We start from the raw sequence: 20,052 nt of genomic DNA on the forward strand, positions 1-20,052 counted from the left end.
GTGACGTCACCGACGCACGCCGCGGCCCGCATGCGCGGAGGGGCTGGTGGGCGGTGCTCGCGGCCGGAGCCAGCATGGCGGCCGAACGCAAGACCAAGTTGTCCAAGAACCTGCTGCGCATGAAGGTGCGCGGGTGCTGGGGTTCGAGCGGGGCGACCAGGCCCCCACCTCCCAACCCGGCCGGGGACGAAGCGGCGGGCGTGCGGGGGGCAGCAGGCAGGCCCCGCAGGCCTCCAGCGGGCGCGCTCATTCGTTCCCCGCGTCCCCGGACCGGCTGGTGCGGGCGCTGGATTCCGCGAGGTGCTGGGAGGGTGGAGCCGGAGGGTCCCCAACTCCGGGAAGGCGAGTTCAAGGGAGAAAGAGAGAGAAGGAAAACACGAAGGTTCCGAGAACTAAGGAAACTCACTGGGTCTGGAAGGCAGGGAGTGTCAGGCGGGAGAGGATTGGTTTTTGGTTTTTTGGTTTTTTTGCCCTTTAACTTATGAGCAGTAGGAAGCTGGTGGGCACGGGGAGCAGCCTCTTTGGCTATGTTACTTTTCAGGATTACTCTGACTGGCCTGTGGAGAGTATGTTAGTGGGAGAAAGGCCCGACAAGGCACAGAATGGTAGCAGTTGAGGGAAAGTGAATTGTCACCCAACTTTCAACAAAATTGAGTTTAAGATTTGAAATTCAATCAGTTTAACCCTGTCTTTCAAAGTGGAACCAATAAAAGCATGGTAAAATGAACACAGGAATGAAGACAGAAATTGTTAAGCCTTAAAACTTAGGTAGTAAGATAGCCAATATTGACTGCCCTTGCCCTGTACTGTTCTAAGTACTTTCCATATGATAATCCTTGTGATTCACATAGTAACCCTTTGAGGAGCCTGTGTTCATTATCCCTCTTGACAACTGTGGCAACTGAGAGGAAGTGACATGCCTCAAGTTAACACAGCTAGTAAGAACTGGAACTCAGTTCATCTGTCTCCAGAGTGCTTACTCTTGATTACTACTCTTTACTGCCTTTTACTTGCTGGAGATGGTCCTTGACTTACAATGAGATTATGCCCTGATAAATCCATCATAAATCAACATATGAAAGGGCATGTAACACACCTAACCTACTAAACACATAACTTAGCCACCTGGTACTCTGTAGAGTACCAGTTGTTTACCTTCCAGTTGGTGTGGCTAAAAGGGAGCTATAGCTCACTGCTGCTCTTTAGTATCACCAGAGAGCATCACACTGCATATGGATAGCCCAAGAAAAGATCAGAATTTGAGTATTATTTCTACTGAATGTGTGTCACTTTCCCTCTATCATAAAGTCAAAAATTCATAAAATTGAACAGTTTTAAGATGGGGAACATCTGCACTTACACAAATTGTTAGATATCATGTTTAGAGAGTGGTGGAATTTCCAAGAAAAGAAAGTAAGGTGTAAGTAATGTTTTGAAGATTAAAGAAAATGTTACATATGCAAGATTTGAATGGAGTCGAGTTTGGATGTAACTAGAGATTAGTAGGATGAGGGAAGGAGGGGGCAAATTGTAGCATAACTTACATAGTTTGTAAAGTACTTCTTTTGTGTATATCAGCAAACTTTGAGTCTTTACTGAACAGAATTTTCTTTTGGTTATGATTTAGAATCTCATTGATTTCAGAGAAGTGGAATAGATTGACCAAGAAAGTACTGAAAAGATTTTAACACTAGCGTTGACTCTTGAAATACGCCAAATAAAGATGTGCTGCGTGATTAGGGCCGGGACTGAAGATCTGACTCTGGAGTTAACAAGGAAGAAATTGTTTTAAAACAATTACCTGCCCCACCCAAGAGGATGAGGAAGTTGGAAGTGGATGTTGGAAGCAAAGGAAAGATGGGGAAATTACCCAGGTTCTCTATTTGGGTTAGCAGCTTCAGTCACTGACAAGAAATAAGTTAACCAGCAGGATCACAGGTGACACTGCATGCTGAAAAAGCAGAATGTATACTGTGAAAAGTTATGGGGCATCGTAGCCTGTGTCACTGTTGACCCAGAGCTAAGTGTAGGCAAGTGTGAGATCACTGAGCATTTAGTTCTGACTCACTTGTTTTCCATGCTCTTAAATTCCATTGACTTAGCTGCTGGACAGTGGGTGATCCTGGCAGGAAGTAGAAGGAGAAGGATGTGGATGGAAGGTTTGCAAGTATGATAGATTGCTTATAGAGAAGGTGCTTATTTGTGGCTTTTAACTCTTTTGAACCCTTGGGATAGGCTTTGGTGAACTTTTTCTTAAAAGTTCAGATAATAAATATTTTAGGCATGTGAACCAGGCAGTCTTTGTGGCAACTACTCAACTCTGCTCTTGCTGCTCAGAACCAAGTGAGCATTATTACTGTGTTCCAGTAAAACTTTATTTGTAACAGCAGATGTCCAGTCTGGGGGCTACTTTTCCAAAGCCTGGTCCGGATCCTCATTTGCAAGGGAGGCTAAATCACTAGCTTTAGAATGTATTCTGAGATGCTGTAGTTAGGAAACCACTTGCTGCCTAAGAGTGGAGGTGCTCGATTCACATCTACAGGGCTTCCATCTTTCAATGTGTACAAAACATAGATATATGAGTATTTGTGTACCATAAAGAATATCTACATGACTAAAAGTGGAGAAAAATGGTAATTGGCAGGATTGGTGTGTTTAGCACCAAGAATGTGAGTGTTGAGATGAGGCATCTGTGTGTTGAGAGAACCACCCAGGAATGAATCTGTAAATAATAAGACTGGTCTGGGTTCCTTTACATTAGAGGACCTTTAGGAACTCTTTTCACATGCCAAGTGCAGCCTAAGTACCACCAATACAAGACAAACAAGAGTGCTGACACAGACTTTGTTTTGACAGTTCATGCAAAGGGGACTGGACTCAGAAACCAAGAAACAACTAGAAGAGGAAGAAAAGAAGATCATCAGTGAAGAGCACTGGTACTTGGATTTGCCAGAGCTTAAAGAGAAAGAGTAAGTGTATTAGAATTTATATTGATGATGTTTGGGACAGTCAGAAGAAAATCCCTGTAGATTTGACTTATCATTCCAGTGACATAAAATAATTTCTTTTCATTTTCTTGGGTTAGCCTCACAAATAATTTCCTAAAAACTATTAAACCTATAGAAGTTCTACCTGGATTTATACATTTTTACTGGTTTCCCAGCCATCATTTATAACACTGACTTTTTTTTTTTTTTTTTTTTTCATCGAATAAAGGAATCTAGTGCATACATCTCTGATAACAACAGGGGCTTTTTAACTGGAAGCTGTCATATGCTCCGTATCACATTATGTTCCAAGATGAGATGTGTACTTTGGGCCACCCCAGTGTTGTTTCGGTAACAGGGTTCTTTATTAGACTGAGCTTTTAAGGCAGGTCAGGAACTTTTTGTTTCTTTTCTTTAACTGTTACTACTTTAAGGACCATTCATCTAGCACACATTCACTGAGTCTAGAGTGTGTTTCAGGTACTTGGCTAAGCCCCTTATATCATAGCAAATGTAAGAGCAGCCCATTTCCATTCTGTCCATCTTGCAGCTTAACAGAGTAGTTTGCCCAGAGCCACCCAGGTAGTCAGTGCCGAAGCTGCGATAGCACACAAAGACAGTTTCCCAGAGCGATGGATTCACCTCGTTTATTCATCTAGATCCTTCTGGAAGCTCCTTATGATTGTTCCCTGATAATTCTTTTGCCTTGGCAAGCTCTGCATGTGTGATTTTACTTAAACGTTTGCCCAGTGGCTGAAGATACTGCATACTTTTCAGGCACATTTATGTCTCTCCTTTCTTTCCTTTATAGTATGTTTTTTGATTTACCTTGTTATAGTCCTTTTTTTTTTTTTTTCTTTTTTTCTGACTTTCCCTGGACCTTTTGGAAGCTCAGATGCCCTTCTGTAAAGACAATGTTTGCCCCACCAGGAAGAAGAGACTTTTTTCTCCATTTGCCTCTCAGAGGGAGCAAGGTGTTGGTGAGAAGAGAGCAAATGCTGCCAGAGATGTGTTGATGGGGTAGGGGCAGGAGAGGATCAGTCCTTACGAGGAGCCATAATCTGGATTTGTGCTTTGCCTTATGAATTTGCTCTAGGTGTCCAGATGGTTACTGAAGGGTAGGACAGTTTTGATCTTGTTTTCAGTATTCTTTTTTTTTTTTTTTTTTTTTTTGTCTCATATACACAGAAAATGACCATTAGATTCCTTTCCTTGGAAGGTAACAAATAACTTTTTGCCCTTACTCAGAATCCTCTAGATGTGTAGGTGTGTACATCAGCACAAAATGTTGGCAGGAAAAGATGGCACTGTCCAGTTGTACACTGTCACGTTGGGTGATTGATTCAAGGAGAGCATACTGGTGCAATTTCCATTCATAATTCAGGTTCACTAATTGTTTCTTCACAGCATTCACATTTTCATATAAATTCTTGAGCATATTTATAATTACTGTTCTAAAGTCCTTTTCTACTGATTCCATCATCTTTCTTTTGATTTTTGTTTATGAGGGTGGCATTTTCCTGCTTCTGTGCATGTCTCATCATTTTTTACGTGTGCTTTGCTGTGTGTGTTAACTGCTAACTACCTAGATTTTGTTGTCTTCCTTAATAGAGTGTTGAATTTTGTTCCATTAGGCAGTTAATTTACACTAATCAGCTTATTTTTGTTAGAGTGGGTTGGATAGCTCCCTCTTTAGGCTTAATTTTCCCTACTCCTAGGGTGGGGCCTTTCTGCTCAGTATCACAGGGTATTCAGGCTTGACCTCTGTTTCCTGGCTAGACAGAACTCAAACATTACACTTCTGTTTGCAAGCTCTGGTATCTGTTTAACATATAGTTGCAGGACAAGTTTTCTTTTCCAGGTATGGTAGACTAGAAAATAGCGAGGTTCTTATCTCTGGAACCTGTTACCTTATGTGGCAAAATCGACTTTGCTACTGTGATTAAGTTAAGGATCGTTAAATAAGAGATTGCTCTGGATTACCTGAGTGGACCCTAAACACAGTCATGTTCTCCTATGTATTAATCCATTTTTAATTTCAATAATCAAGTGCCTGAGGCTGGGTAACTTCAGAACATAAAGAGATTTGTTTAGCTCATGGTTCTGCAGGTTCAAGGGCATGACTCAGGCATCCCCTGGGCTCTGGGGAGGACCTCATACTGGATGGTGCGTATGGGAGGAAGAGTTACCATCTTCAGACAGGATGCCAGAGAGTCAGGTTCAGGCTCAGATTTTCTAACTGTTCATTATCATGAGAATTCACTCCAGGAGACCCACATTCCCTTCCAAGGGCATTACCCCCCAGTGACTTAAGGACCTCCCTCTAGGCTGCATGTCTTAAAGGCTTCAGGACTTCTCACATGGCCTCTCTGGGGACATGAATCCTTGGGAGACAAACCATTGCATCTTATAAGAGGGAGGCCAAGGGAGATCTGACACACACAGCAGGCATTGGAACCATGAATGAAAACACTGGAGTCACATAGTCCCAACCCAAGCAGTGCTGGCCATCACCAGAAGCTGAAGAGGCAAGGGGCAGATTCTCTCATAAAGTCATTGTCCTGTGAGCACCTTGATTTGACAGTTTTCACCTCCAGAATGGTGAAAGCTTAAACTTCTCATGATTTAAGCCACCAAGTTTCTGGTAATTTGTTGTAATAGTCACAAAAAGCTCACACACCACATAACTGTTCTCCCAGAAGGCATCTCTGGGAGCTGCTTCTCCTGATGTTGTCGCTTCACCTGCACAGCTTAGTGTTCCACTGGAGGTTCAAGGGACCCCACAGCAGGTTCTGGATTCCCTTGTGTGTGTCTCACTGTCTCTGTGGTCCTGACCCATGTATTCTAGCCACCTCTGTCGTCCCAGGCTTCAGCTTGTCTTCGGGTCAGCAGGGTTGGGCTGTTTGTTTCTAGCTTCCTGCTCCACAATCTGGAAATTGCCTCTGGGCAGAAAGCCGTGCATTAGTGGGGCTCACTCCATTTGGTCAGCCAGTGCTCTGATGTAGCAGGAATATATCTGTTCTATATTTTGCCCTATTTTGCAGTTGGTTGTGACGTGGTCAGGAGTGAAATAACCTGCTGGTTTTCATCTGCTGTCTAATGGCAGTGTTTTCTTCATAATCGGGCACCACTCTGGACTCAGCCTCCATGAGAGCAGAGGCTTTTTCATTCCCGACTGTTCCCAGCCTCTAGAAGAGAGCCTGCACTGTCTGATCTCTTGAGTGTCTACTCAGTGAGTCCTGCTGCGGATCAGAGCCCCCCACAGCCAGGTGTTTGCCTTCCTGGCCTGCTCAGGGTCATGACCACCTGAGAGTGCTCATCAGGCTCATGAACTGGCAGTTCCGAGGAGAAACCCTTTTGGAGACAGTGCAGTCCTCCTTCAGGAGAACCACACTGCCTTCTGCCTCTGGTGCCAGTGCTGGCCCCCAGCACGGGATTGTTCTTCCTGGGCTACGGTGGAGAGTGAGTCGTTTCAGTTCACACCTCACCACCCTTATTTCTGCCAGTTTCTACTTCTCATCCAGCTTTCCCAAGGTTCTTATGGGAACATCCAGGGCCAGTCTTTAGTCTTCAGGGTATTTAGCTAAACACTTCAAACAGTGAAAGCTGCCCAGGCCTCTCCTGGATCTTTATTCATTTGATTTATTTAATGTTTCATTTTCCTTGATGTTTTATAAGAATTGGGAGGGTGGGAACAAACATCAAATTTTGCTACAACTTTGGAAAAGTCAAGTTTACTAATACTTTTGGTCTATACATCATGTAGATATTTGTGCACAGTATTGAGAAGAGCCCATACCTCCAGCCTGTAGCTTGAATCTCACAGGGCCTTTGCTGGCTGAATTAATCAGATTTTATTTCCAACCCTGGGTTAGAAATCTTATTGCGTTTTTACTTGATCCTACTGAGAACCATCAGATTGATTTTTTTCTTCAGCCTTGATTTTTACTTGCTCTGCTTTGTTGTGTATAGACTTGCCATTGATACAGGCTTATTTTCCCATTTAGGAGTGTCATAATAGAGGAGCAGAGTTTCTTGTTATGTGAAGATCTTCTCTATGGAAGAATGTCATTCAGAGGATTTAATCCTGAAGTTGAGGTATTAAATATAATTGCTTCAAATTTAAATTTTTCCAATTGAATTTTTTCTGCCAATAGTTGAGCTTAGGTTTCTCCCTACCAGGTATCATTTCTCCTCATTATATAGAAAATAACAAGTCTTGAAATACTGCTGTAGCTATTTAAAGAAATTGCAGGCATTGCAGTCTAGTTTTATGGAAGAATTGAGTAGATAATTTAATACAGCAGCACATGGTCCCTGATGGTGCCACTGTGCTACAATTTCAACTGGAGTCTTTTACAGGAGTGTCAGGATTTTATTTGAATGATGCTATTATGAAAACTTATTTTCTAGCATCTGTAAATGTATCTTTTCTAATGGAAAATGTTACTTTAAAATTGTATAATTTGACTTTAATGGGCAGATTTCAATCCAAGTTTGTAAATAGACTTCTAAATGAATCCCTTGGAAAGTTTGTTCAAAAGATGAATATTCACCTTGTAGCTGAGCTGTGTGTTTGAATTTCCTGCCTCAGGTTTGCAGAGAAGTAGACCCTTAATTTAACACCTTTATAGAACGCTGGCATATGTGTTGGTCCCATATCATACTTGATCATCCAGATGGACATTGGTGATACAAATCTTTAGTTCTGTAAATATCACTTGAAGCCGAGTCTTCTTGCCCTTGGCATTCTTGACTTATGGGACCAGATCATTCTCTGTGGTGGCGGGTGTCCTGAGCATTACAGGGTGGGACAGTTTTCTACCCACTGAATGCCACTAGCACACACACTGTCCCCTTTAACCAAGTTGTGACAACCAGAAGTATCTGCAGACATTGTCGTACATTTTATCCTGCTGGGAAGAATTGTCCCCAGGTGAGGACTGCTTCTCTAGGATACCTCTGGAGAGCCACAGTTGATGAACCTTGCTGCAGGGCTGTATTAAGGATGGCAGGTTGGGGGAGGGAGTACATGATGAGGTGTTAGGTTTACTTTACACAAAGCCAACACTAACCTTGTTTGGTTTTAATATATACTTGGCTTTGACCTGCTCTGATCTGAAGATGGAAAGAAAAAGGGGGGTGTGAGGCAGAAAGAAAAGAAAATGGAGACCAAGTGTGGGATGTCCAAAGAGCAGGTTTTGGGTGGCACGCCCCCCAAGGTATGCCTGGTGTGGGGAACATGAGGGTGCCTGAAAACACTGCTGGTTGCTGTTCTGTGATCCTAGACACCCTCTCTGGGGAAAGTCTGTCACCTATTTGCTTGTTGGTCCTTTAAGTGTTAGAGAAACCAGTTGAGCCTGTTTCCTCATCTGCCAGCCTTTCTCATCCATGGCCCCCACAGCCCCACCACCAACTGTAACTATGGTAGTGTACTTTATCCTCTTTAATTTTATTTTTTTAGTCTGCTATAGGATAGCTATTATGAAAAGATTAATGAGGGAGAAGAAGCCGTGGCTCAGATACCATGTGCCACGCCGCTTCCACCCGAAGTTCACAGTGGGCTTGCCTGCAGACTCTGTGCATCATGCGGGGCCAGGCTTCCACTTCTGCCCACACTGGCTGCCCTCCCGTCCTCCACTGAGACATGCAGCCCAGATTACTGGTGACTATACTTCTTCACTAGTACTTCTTATGGACTTGAAGATGGGAAGTTGGGAGGAAATCTGAAGTTTACTTTTTTCTTTCCCCTCTCACTGTATTGTGGTATGATACACACACCTTAAATATGAGTGACAAAAGATAAGATACATGATCTAAAAGACACTTTGAATTCCTTGGCACTAAATACAGTGTGGTGGGGTTTTTCTTACTGTTCTGTGATTCAGAGCTGAGCTGTAGCAGCTGTGGCATCAAGTGTTACAGGGAATCCCTTATAAATTCCGACTCACCCTCTAGGTTCTTTGACTTCAATTTCTCCACCTTCAAATAAGTTTGATGCTAGTTCCTTTCACAAGCCTTGTGCTAGCCCTTATCGTCAACACTGGTGTACTTTTCAGAAATTGATGCTTCAGATGAATGCTAAGAGCAAAGCAGAAGAAGAAGATGAAGATGAAGTAGTAGAGCTTGATGTGTCAGATGAGGAAATGGCTAGAAGGTAACTGTTACCTGGGAACAAGTTTGCAAGCTGGGCCTTGTCATTGGCACCCTGTGTGTACTTGTCTTACCCTATAGGCTGCTGAAGTTTTAAAAGAACTCCCCAGAGCTGGGCACTGCGGCATACACCCTAATCCCAGCAGCTCAGGAGACTGAGGCAAGAGGATTGCAAGTTCTCAGCCAGCCCTAGCCAATTAGCAAGGCCCTAAGTAACTTAGCAAGACACTGTCTCAAAATATAAAAAGGGCTGGGGATATGGCTCAGTGGATAAGCACCCCTGGGTTCAATCCCCAGAACCAAAAGAAAAATGAAGAAAGAGTGCCCCAGCAAGAAGACTGCCTCTTCTCAATGCCTCAGATGCCTTCCCTAAGGCAAGCTGACGGTTGAAGTCTCTCCAGCGCTTCTTCCATGTACTCAGAGAGGTTTGTTTAGAGTAATGCAAAAGCAAAACCAGAAAATGATTCAGTCGTTTTTTTAAAAAGTTCACAAATCTTTAAATCAAATTGTTTCTTTCAATCAGTTTATACTTATCCTATTCTTTTCATTGCCTTTGGTTTGATATTCTTGACAAGACTCGATTTCTTCTTCATTTGAAATTAAACTTGTGCTGTGTGTCATCTTCACAGATATGAGACTTTGGTGGGGACAATTGGAAAAAAGTTTGCCAAGAAGAGAGACCGTGCCAATTATGAAGAAGATGAAAATGGAGACATAAAACCAGTTAAAGCAAAGAAGATGTTCTTAAAGCCCCAAGATTAAAAATGATGCCTTAAAATATGTCTTGGGTGACTGAAAACAGCAGACTTTGGAGCCCATTTCAGTGGCATCTTTTATCTGGTAATACTTGATGTTTGTTTGTAAAGAGATGTATAATTTTAGGAACAGGCTGTTTTAAACAGATGTGTGATGGATGTTATACATCCTTTTCCAAAACGGATTAGGCAAGAGCAGAAGTCAAGCCTGGATGTACATAGGCACAGGGTTGCTTCCTAAAGAGTTTACCTCAATTTTTTTTATATAGTTCTCCAATCACTGACCTTGAACTGACTCTTATAGATTAATGCCAGTGTTTAAATTGCCCTTGTTTATATTTTACTTTAAATTATCAATCATATAATTATGTCACGCCAATTCATACATTCATTTTAGAGTCAAATGTCATAGGAATTTATTATGTGTACATTCATCAAGAGCAAACACACCTCTCCAGCCCGAAGTGTTTGCATGCTACCAGTCACTATCACTTTATGGTATTATGTTTTCTTTTAAGGCATTTAATTTTTTTTTAAATGTTCTATAATAAACATCTGTTTCTACATGCTTTTTCTGTTTTCTTATACTTTCAAATAATTTCAGTCTAGATAATATAACTTATCCAAATAGTGATTTTTTTAAAATATCAGTCATTAATTTAGAATATACTGATATATTATGTTGAACCATAAGAAGTTGCCTTGTGTGGGTCAAAACCAGTTGTCAGCCTCCTATGGTACAGGCCAATAGAACTTACCACTCACCGGACCATCTCAGCCTGGACCTGTTCTAAGTATCAGGAGTAGAAGTGTGGAATTAAGTGTATCTGTGTCCATCTGGAGATAGGTACTGGAAACCTTTGAAAATTACTGATATCATTTAGTTTTGTTCTCAGCAAATGAATGTGGTACAGGTAGATGTGGGTTGTTCTGTGACCTCAGTTCTCTGGTGCATCATGACGAGTGAATTTGAAGACTAGGCTTTCTTTTCTTGTGAGGGTGGAAACGGTTCGCCTGCATTGTGCTTCATCTTGGAGCGTGTTGAAGTGCCTTCCCGTGCCCTGCGAGCACCAGAGCCTACTGAATGTCTGATGCACACTGGCAGCATTCACAGCATTCATGACAGGAACTCAAGCAAGGTGGCGGACTGTGACTCTGGAGTCCTGGTTTTACCCTGTCCTCCATCACCAGGAGCAGTGGGTGTGATGGGATGGTGGAATGGTCTGCTAAAGACCACTGTATCCCTGGATAGGGTATAGCACCTTCTCTGACAAAGTGGAATTTTGCTTTGAATTGGGGACCACTACATGAGCTTTTGCTCAGTCAAAATGTGTGGTCTGGGATCATGCAAAGGGAGAAGGCATGAATCCACACTTCCCACGCCTCAAGGGACTCCTGAGGGAATACCACACTTACCGGGGACAGTGGTTCCCTTCCTCTCAGTTCCTGCCCTCTTGATGGACCCCTGAAGGAGGACTACCACCAGGTGACAACAGTGTTTCTGTTAAGACAGAAATTGAGACTTACCTGGTTATTTACTAAACCAACAGGCAAAGGAGTTTATTTACTCTTGGCTAGTGGAGTGATCTTAGAAACAAAGGGGTGGATATGTTTTCCCTACACAGTGGTTGAGGACAGGATCTGGAGCCCAGGGCACTCACTAGGGTATTTTAGCAATTCAGTGTCCAATAACAGAATTTTAATGGAAAATAACAATAACCTCAGTGGGGTGTGACTCAGACCTTTTAGACTATTACATTTTAGGACACCTCACCCCATAGAAACCCTGAGAAGCAAGCCAACATAGGTAAAACACACAATGTGTGGATGTGAGTAAGTTTACTAACTGCACCTGTGACCAACAGTTGCCGAAACAAGTTACTACCTCAGTTACACTGTGTGTGTGTCCACTGATTTCTTCCCCACTTCCCCTTTATTTTGTATAAGCCTGGGGGATTCACTTGCTGTTTAGTCTGTGGCTAAGATTTAACTGTAACCGAAAAGATTAGTGTGACTCCCCAAAACTGATCAAAAGTATACCACACTTTGGTGTCTCATTTTGGAGAAAAGACGAAAATCTCTTTTATAAAAGGATATTTGCAATTTATAAGTAGAAATAAAGAGATGCTTCTCTTGCTGCAGGAAGACTGATTATGTTAAGAAGCACTTTGTGTGCAGATGCTGAATGATCCAAGGTGGGTTCTCACAGGTAGTGATTGCTTCTCATGTTCCCACTCACCCTTGACACTGTCATCTTAGGTATCCGTGGGGGACTGGTTCCAGGCCTTCTGGAGGATACCAAAATCAGGATGCTCAAGTCCTCAGCATAAAATGGCTTAGTATTCACATAGAACTTTTGCACATCCTCTCATGTGCTTTAAATCATCCCTAGGTTACTTACAATACCAAATACAACTAAATCTTAAGTGAATACTTGTTAAACTGTATTGTTTCTATGTGTTGTCTACATGTTCAGCACAGTAGCAAATGTTTTTCCTGAATATTTTTGGTCCACAGTTGGTTGAATCCACAGATGGAGACTCCACAAACAAAAGACAGCAGACTGTACTCAGCTTTTGGTACTGGTCTAAGACTAAGGAAACCTCATTTCTCCTGCTTTTTCCTGGGGGAAGCCCAGAGGGGAGGTAGTAAGGCAAGAGGAAGAGGAAGGATTTGGTCTGCTGCCTTTGTGCTCCCTCCTCCTTCACCATTCTCAAAACACTTTGGCAGAGGCCAGTGTGCCAGTGAGAGTAGTTAACACCAGTTTACACGTTCCCAGTGCTTGCTGGAGCAGTCCAGAGCAGCCTCGAGCCCCAGTGCTCCCTCCTCACACATCTGTCTGTTGCTGGGCCCACAGGCCCCTGCTCAACTCCAAGGCACTGGTATTAACTGAGCAGCAGCTCTCTGGGCCCCTCCAACTTCTACCCTCTCACAGTTCAACCTCTCCCTTCAGTTGGCAGCTTCCTGCAGGACATCTTGGTGTACAATTAGCCATTCTTTTTTGTTGATTTCCTCTGTAAAAATAAGGGTGATTCTTCAATCTGGATCCAGAAGAATCAAGGTCAGTGTACTACAGCCATGCATGCTGCAGCTTGTCCCAGCACAACTCCCAACAACCAAGCTGTGGAGCCAGCCAGGTGTCCGTCAGCAGAGGAATGGATGTAGAAAACGTGGTATGTATGCACAAGGGAGTTTTAGTCAGTCATAAAGAACAAAATTATGCCATGTGCACGAAAATGGATGGAACTGGACAGTATTTTGTTAAAAGAATTAAGCCAGACTTGGTGGAAAGTCAAGGGTCATATGTGGAAGCTAAAGGGGATAAACGGAAAAAAAAGAAAAAAGGAGATCTCATGAAAATAGAAGGAAAGCCAGTAGGGTAGAGGAAGAGGATCCAGGAAGGGAGGAGAGGAGGAAAGATGAGGGTTTGAAGTTGATACAATTATGTTATGTACAGGTAAAAATATGCCACAGTGAAACCCACTCTTCTGTGTGTGTGTGTATATATATATATATATGGTTTTTTTTTTTGTTTTTTTTTTGTTTTTTTTTTTTAAAGGGTGTTGAAGGAGTTAAGGCAAAATAGTGCCAAGTGGGTATGTTGATTGTTCCAAGCTGGAACACTTGAGGACCTACCACTTCAAAAAGGGTCCTTCGGCCTGGTTTCTCCTACATACGGCGAGCCATAAAGATTCTTTGGGGAGCAGTGCCCTTCCTATGCCAAGGTTGGAAAATAGCCTTGACCACCAGGGACTGGCAGGCAGGGCTGCAGTGAACCTGAACTGTCAAACCCTGAAGGAGCACTCATCTTCCACTAGCCTCTGCTCTTCCTGTACGTCTCCTAGCGGCATGCCTGAAACGTACTGTCCTAGTCCAGATCTTCACTGCCCCTCATTCCTGCATGCATTGATTGTTTGTCCAAATAGCACGTCAGCATCATGCTCTGGCCATTCCTTCAGACTTCACTCTCTTGCGAAGATCCACATGTACATGCAAAATGAAAACCCTCTTATTAACCAGCCTTTGCAGTAAGTTCCAGCCATGGAACCCACGTGGGAACTATAGGAGATGGGCCGGGGGGGTGGGGGGGTGTCTTTCCCTACAGTGTTGTGTTTTTTGTTTTTTGTTTTTTTTTCTCTCCTGATTAGGTCTAGACTGATACACATTCATCCTGAAGTAATAATGTCTATCAAATCATGGGTTTGGTGGGCTTAAAATGCTTATTTCTGTAGTTTACGTTCAAGTTCATGACTTAAAGTAAAAATGTCCATTCAACTTCATCTTCCTATAAGCTAGTTCATGCAACCAGTAGTTAGCATACGCTTTTAGAAAGGACTGCCCCAGCAAATGAATGCTTGGTGATTGCATTGTCAAATCATTCATTCTGTCTCCTTAACTGGTAAGCTCCTGTCCTCTAGGGGAGAGACTGTGTCTTAAACTTTGTTTGTCCCAGTGCCTACAAGGAATATCTTAAAGCTTTCAATAATGTTTCTCTGGTGAATGAATAAATGAATGAATAGGAGTTGGAATGATTTGGAAACCAATTAGTCCACAACCTATATACACCACCATACTATGCAAACCAAGGGAAACCAACCAAATGAGAAAAGCCACGGCTATTTATTCTGAACTTGCTGTAGGAAAGGAGCAAGCCACCTCCACTTGCATTTGGTCAGAACCTCAAAAGCAAGCTGAGGAACAGGAACACTCAGGTGTGCCCTGATTGGAGACCACTGGCCTGAGGAAGATGGAGGCAGGTGGTTAGGAATGGGGACATCAATTTGACTGACTAGAAGTGCATATTTGGCCATTTCTAAATTGGTCCTGAATGGGAAGTGAGAGCAAAGATTAAGGAAGCTATCAGTTAAATCCTGGCCAAAGGCTTGTAGCAGTTGTTTAGCTTCTAAGATGGTCACTGGGGATAGCAATCTGGCTTCCTGCAAGTCCAACTTATGAGCAGAGTGACTGCCTGGGTTGTTCATTATAGATGAGGGCTTGCTTATGTGGGCAAGTTGCTGCAGATTAGGGGTCAAAACTCCATTTGCATCTATGGTTTGGCCATTGTCCATTTGTATCCTGTCTCTCAATGCTCAGGTTTATTTGTATTCATACTATAAAATACAATCATTTGATCATATCTCTGTGGAAATGTGCAACCAACTTCATAGGAAGATGTTATCTGTGGGTCAGGGATGTTTTCAGCTCCAGCTATTAATGGAGGTACCTGTTCTAGAGGCAGGTAGTTCAGTGGTCAGCACCACAGAGGCAAGGCCATCAAATCAGGTGACTAAAACCCTTTGCCATCCCAGATCTGGAGAACACTGCTACCACTGGCTGATGGATATAACATTCAGTTTCACAGATAATCACGCTTCAGTCATACTTTCCGGACACATTGGTGAATGAACCCTCTCATGGTGGAGTATTCGGCGAGGGAGAGAAGATGATGTCACAATGGCAGTATCAAGAAAATTCCCTGGAGAACTTCCACTTTTTAAATGTCTTTTACAAAGTCATCTGTGTTCCCCTTGCCTGCCAAAACACTTTCACATTTTCCCAATCTTGGTCTCAGAGAACATTTAGATGTCTTCCCATTTGCCTCCATGGTGTCCTGGCAGCCTGGTAAGTTCATGGCCTACCTTCTCTATATAGAAAAATTCTCACGTATGCAGTTTATTGATTTGGTGGCTTGTAAGTTCCTGGAGGGCTACTCTGAGCTTCTCACGACACAGTAGGTTTCCTTTTCATATTCATTGTTATGAAGGCCACTAACCCATGTTCAGTTATTAGGATGAAAAAGCTCATTTGCATTAAGAAGACATCATTCTTCTAACCAACAGCCCAGTTTTGTACCCCAAGTTTTCCTCCACATATTTTGTTTGTTTTCTGGATGGCTCTGTTTTTATTTTCCCTGAGTTAAAAAAAAAAAAAAAAAAAAGATGCACTGCCAAAACCCTTAAAAGCAAGAGACCTTGAACCCAACCGTACCGAGTTACACCATTCTCCTGAAGGCCTGCTTGATCTGGACAGCACTTCTTGATAATATCTCCTTTATCCACATTGTCTGGATGACAGGAAACCCTGCAGGGGGGCCTACACGTTTGCAAGGCTGCAACAGAATCAAGCTAGACCACTCGGGTAATGAAGATTAAAAATCTGCCAAATATTGGTAGACCGTGTGTCTCAGTGACTTCTCTACCTCCTTCACAGTCGTGGCAGTTTTCCCATCCACCTCTTCCCTCTGACCTCTGCCCTGCTCGCTGTTATTAGTTATTTCACCATTGATAACATCAGATGCATGCTATCCTTGAACCTGATACATCTCTGATCCCATCTCAGAGTCTCATAGAACATCACTGGGACATTGGGGATGACCACAAGGGAAAAGTGGAGGACTTTGTAGAAATGCGTCCAGTTCCAATCATAGACCCGATTCTGGAGTCTGCAGAAACAAAGACGCTGTGCTACACCAGGAAGGTGACTCACAAAGCCACCCGTGGCTGGCTGAGCTCCTACCGGGTGTTTAGTCACGGGGGGGAGCAGATGATGGCGGGGTTGAGATGTTATCTGGAGGAAAACCTGGCAAGAAAGCATTTGCTCTGATGGATATTCCTCAAGAGCAGCCGCTGTGACGGCCATGCAAAGGAGATCTGTCGTTCAATGCCAGGAGCATTTCTGGCATTATTCATTTGTTTGTTTAACACATATTGGGTCTAACACTGGGCCAGGCACTAGAGAATGGGCTGAGGATGCAAGGTATTATCTCTGTTTTACCCGTGAAGGAACAGAGGCTCAGGGACAGTCAGTACAACCAACATCACAAAGCTTTTAAGTCATAGAATCAGGATTTGAACCCAGATCTGCTGACGACAAGGTCCACATTTTTTCTCATGTCACACTATGGGAATAAGTATAAGACAACCTAGTCCCTTAAATTTTTCCAGACTCAACATCATATTGTTTCTAGTTGATATTTTTAAATACTGCCTTTTATAAATTGACTTTTTACAGATAATTTGGGTTAAATTCACCTTAACTACTTTGAGACACAAGTGATTATTTTTATAAATAGGATATTCTCAATATTAGTGATTCCATAAGAAATATTATGCATATGAGTCTTTGGAAACAAAAAAAGTTTGGAAAAGCAATTATATAACAAGGCCTCACTTGTTATATGACAGCTTATCACCATGTCCTCATGCAGATTGTTTTCTGTGAAATATTATCGTATTTGAAAGAAGGGATTGTGCCTCACTCTGCTTCCAATCCCAAGTTCCTTAGACCATGCTTTGTAAAAAGTAAATGTTAAACAGATAATAGTGAATCAAATGAAAAACGTTTCCTATTTACCCAACCTCACAGAAGTGTTTTCAGCCATTCTCTTCTATGAATTCATTAAGTAAATATTGGACTCCTCAAAGGCTTTGCATACTTCACTGTTTTCCAAGGTAATGCTCTGTCTGCAGGTATCTATTCACAAACTCAAAATCTTCAGTCATTCAAAGCTCAGAAGTAATAGAGTAAGATGTCAGTGTTTTCCTCAGGAGACCCATGATCAGAATCAGGACATTCTTCTGGGATGTACTGTTCCCTTCTGACTGAATCCCAGATCCGACTCTTCTGTGAAGCAGAGATGCAAGGCCTCTGAGACTGGTTATTCCCAGAAACTACCTCCAGAGCCCTCCTCACCAGATGAGGTCAGGCTGGGGAAATGCCCAGGCAGAAAGTTAAAAGTGGCAAACAGCATCTTTTGGCTGCTTGAGGAAAAATACAAGAAACTGTATTTTTTATACTGCAGAAGAAACTGTTTTATTTTATATCAAAATTTAAAGAAAATCTGAGGGTAGTCTTTCTAGGAAACAAAGGTTCTCAAAGTAAGAAATGTGAAGATGAAATCTAGAACATCGGCAGTAAAATTTGGTCCTGGGTGAGCCGTGAGACCGTTTCCTGAGAAATCAGAAAAACGTAAGGGTGTGCCTCCCAGCCCCTCCTTGCTGTGTTAGAGTCCAAGGATCGTAAGGCATGGTTGCTAAGTGTGGGGTAATTTGTTACTTGGCAAGAAATAACTGGGACACCATCTTTGGGAGATGATGGAAGGATCACATCTTACTGCCATTTTCATTGCATTTCTCCGACTGCTGGTGGGTTTGAAAAACTTTTTATGAAACCCTATGAATCCCCCCTTCTGTGAGGTGGGTGACCAGGTTTGAAGGAAGGAAAAATTTTTTCTGGATTAGCCAGGATAAAACAGCAATATGAGATTAAACTATGTTGCAGATGTTACTAGAAAGAATTTTCAGGGGGGAAAAAATCCCACAAATCCAGGGTGCCAAAAGGTTCATCCTTAGACTAGATAGTGGCAACACTGTAGCTGAATTGAGAAGAATTATTCAACACATGAAGGCCTTCATCCCTTTGATACTGAGAAAGTTAGCATCTGTATTTTCAGAAATTATAATCCAAAGTGGCCAAATGTAGAAGTGTGAGTTTGCTCCTTTCATCTCCAGTGAAAAGGATCCACTGCCTGATTCCGGGGGAGGCCTCAGGAGCTTCTGCCCTGCCACAGGAATCAGGCAGTGGATCTGAATTCTTGCTGGTAAAAGAAGGTGAGGCTGGAATCTTCCAGCCCCATATTGAGGCTAGCACTTGAGGTGTTAGGGCTGGGTACACAAGGGCTTGAAAACACCCTCCAGCATGCATGGGTTGGCATGCATTTTTAAACCCATCATTTTTAAACCGGGAGTTGGATATTTTCAATGTTTATACCTGGGAGCATCAGAAGAAAACTAAGACATGTCTGAAGTTTCCCTGAGCCTCCTTCTCATAGATAAAGAGATTACATAAACCAAGAGAGCCACGAAATAAATGCCAGCAATTTCAGTCATGGAAAGAAGTAATAATTATGAAGCTAAGAAAAGCTCTCTCTTGAATATGAATTATGCATGTTGAAACTTATTGGTTTTAATACTCAAAGTGTTGAAATTAGCACTTGCTTATTCCAAAAATTCTACTTGGATTAAACCAACTCAGTCTAAAAATGTGAATATACACTAACTCACTTTTCATTTCTTTGATGAAGAATAAATATTTTCATTCCTGAAAAGAGGAGGAGGAAGAATGGAAGAATCTTTCTTCCTGAAAGGAGGCCAAGGAAGAGATTGGCTTTAAGTTAAAGGTTTTAGCAATGTCGAGAGTCCTGTAAAATGTTAGGACCAAATCTTCACCTTAAGTCTCTTTTCTTTTGTGGATCTGCCAAACAAATAAAATAATTGGACTGTTTTTAGTCAGTGTTGAAGTACAATTTACTTCAGGTGCACTATCTTTTTCTCTTCTTTCTTGAGCAGGGATCTCACTGTGTTGTCCACACTGGTCTTGAACTGGTGGGCTCAAGTGATTCTCCTGCCCCAGTCTCCCAAGCAGCTGGTATCTGGTAACACAGGTATGTACCACAATACCTGGTGCAAGACGGACCCATTTTCAGTCTGCTGTGCCCTATTTAAATATCTGATCCACAGATCCTAAGCAATGGCTTTTGCTGAAGTTGTGGAAGAGCACTTGGCCTGGACACAGCCTGAAGGATGTGCTTGAGACTTAAATTCTCAGAACAGCCCTTAGCCAATGGCTGAGCACAGCTCGTATCAAAATGCCCATCACCACTCAGAGGTGTGTGTTAAGCACTATTCTGTAGAATTTCCAGAGACTGAGCTGCAACTGCCTTCAGTCCTGACCTGAATCATAAGGCAGCTTATTGGCTGCTTTCCCTTCTCGCTCCAAGTTTGTCCTGTACCTCCAAAAGAGACTGCTGGCATTTGAACCCTCATCTGGGGTCTGCTTTTGAAGAAATGCAAATTAAGAGAGCAACTCTGATCCAGAGATTTGAGCTATTGTTATTGATAATTTAAGGATAGGCAGACAGATATACATCAATAGGTAGATGAAAGCAAGGGTGGATGGGTGGGTGAGTGGGTGGATACAGAACGAATGGATGGATGGATGAAGATTGGATGGATGGATGGATGGATGGATAATGGATATATGAATGATTTTTTTTTAGTTGTCAATGGACCTTTTCTTAAAATTTATTTTTGTGCGGTGCTGAGAATCAAACCAAGTGCCTCATACATGTAAGGCAAGCACTCTGCCACAGTCACAAC

The 20,052-nt window shown here is 42.5% G+C and overlaps 1 protein-coding gene across 1 annotated transcript; it reads left to right on the forward strand.

Annotated features, from left to right (window-relative positions):
* The first annotated feature begins 27 nt into the window (after positions 1–27).
* Mphosph6 (M-phase phosphoprotein 6) lies at positions 28–10,461 on the forward strand. The gene is made up of 5 exons (XM_047528814.1): positions 28–125; positions 2,857–2,969; positions 6,995–7,085; positions 9,047–9,144; positions 9,770–10,461. The coding sequence occupies exons 1-5, from the start codon at positions 75–77 to the stop codon at positions 9,900–9,902; spliced, it is 486 nt and encodes a 161-aa protein (XP_047384770.1). The 5' UTR covers positions 28–74; the 3' UTR covers positions 9,903–10,461.
* The last annotated feature ends 9,591 nt before the right edge of the window (positions 10,462–20,052 follow it).

The sequence above is a fragment of the Sciurus carolinensis genome, chromosome 16 (genome assembly GCF_902686445.1).
Source record: "Sciurus carolinensis chromosome 16, mSciCar1.2, whole genome shotgun sequence".
NCBI classification, from domain to species: domain Eukaryota; kingdom Metazoa; phylum Chordata; class Mammalia; order Rodentia; family Sciuridae; genus Sciurus; species Sciurus carolinensis.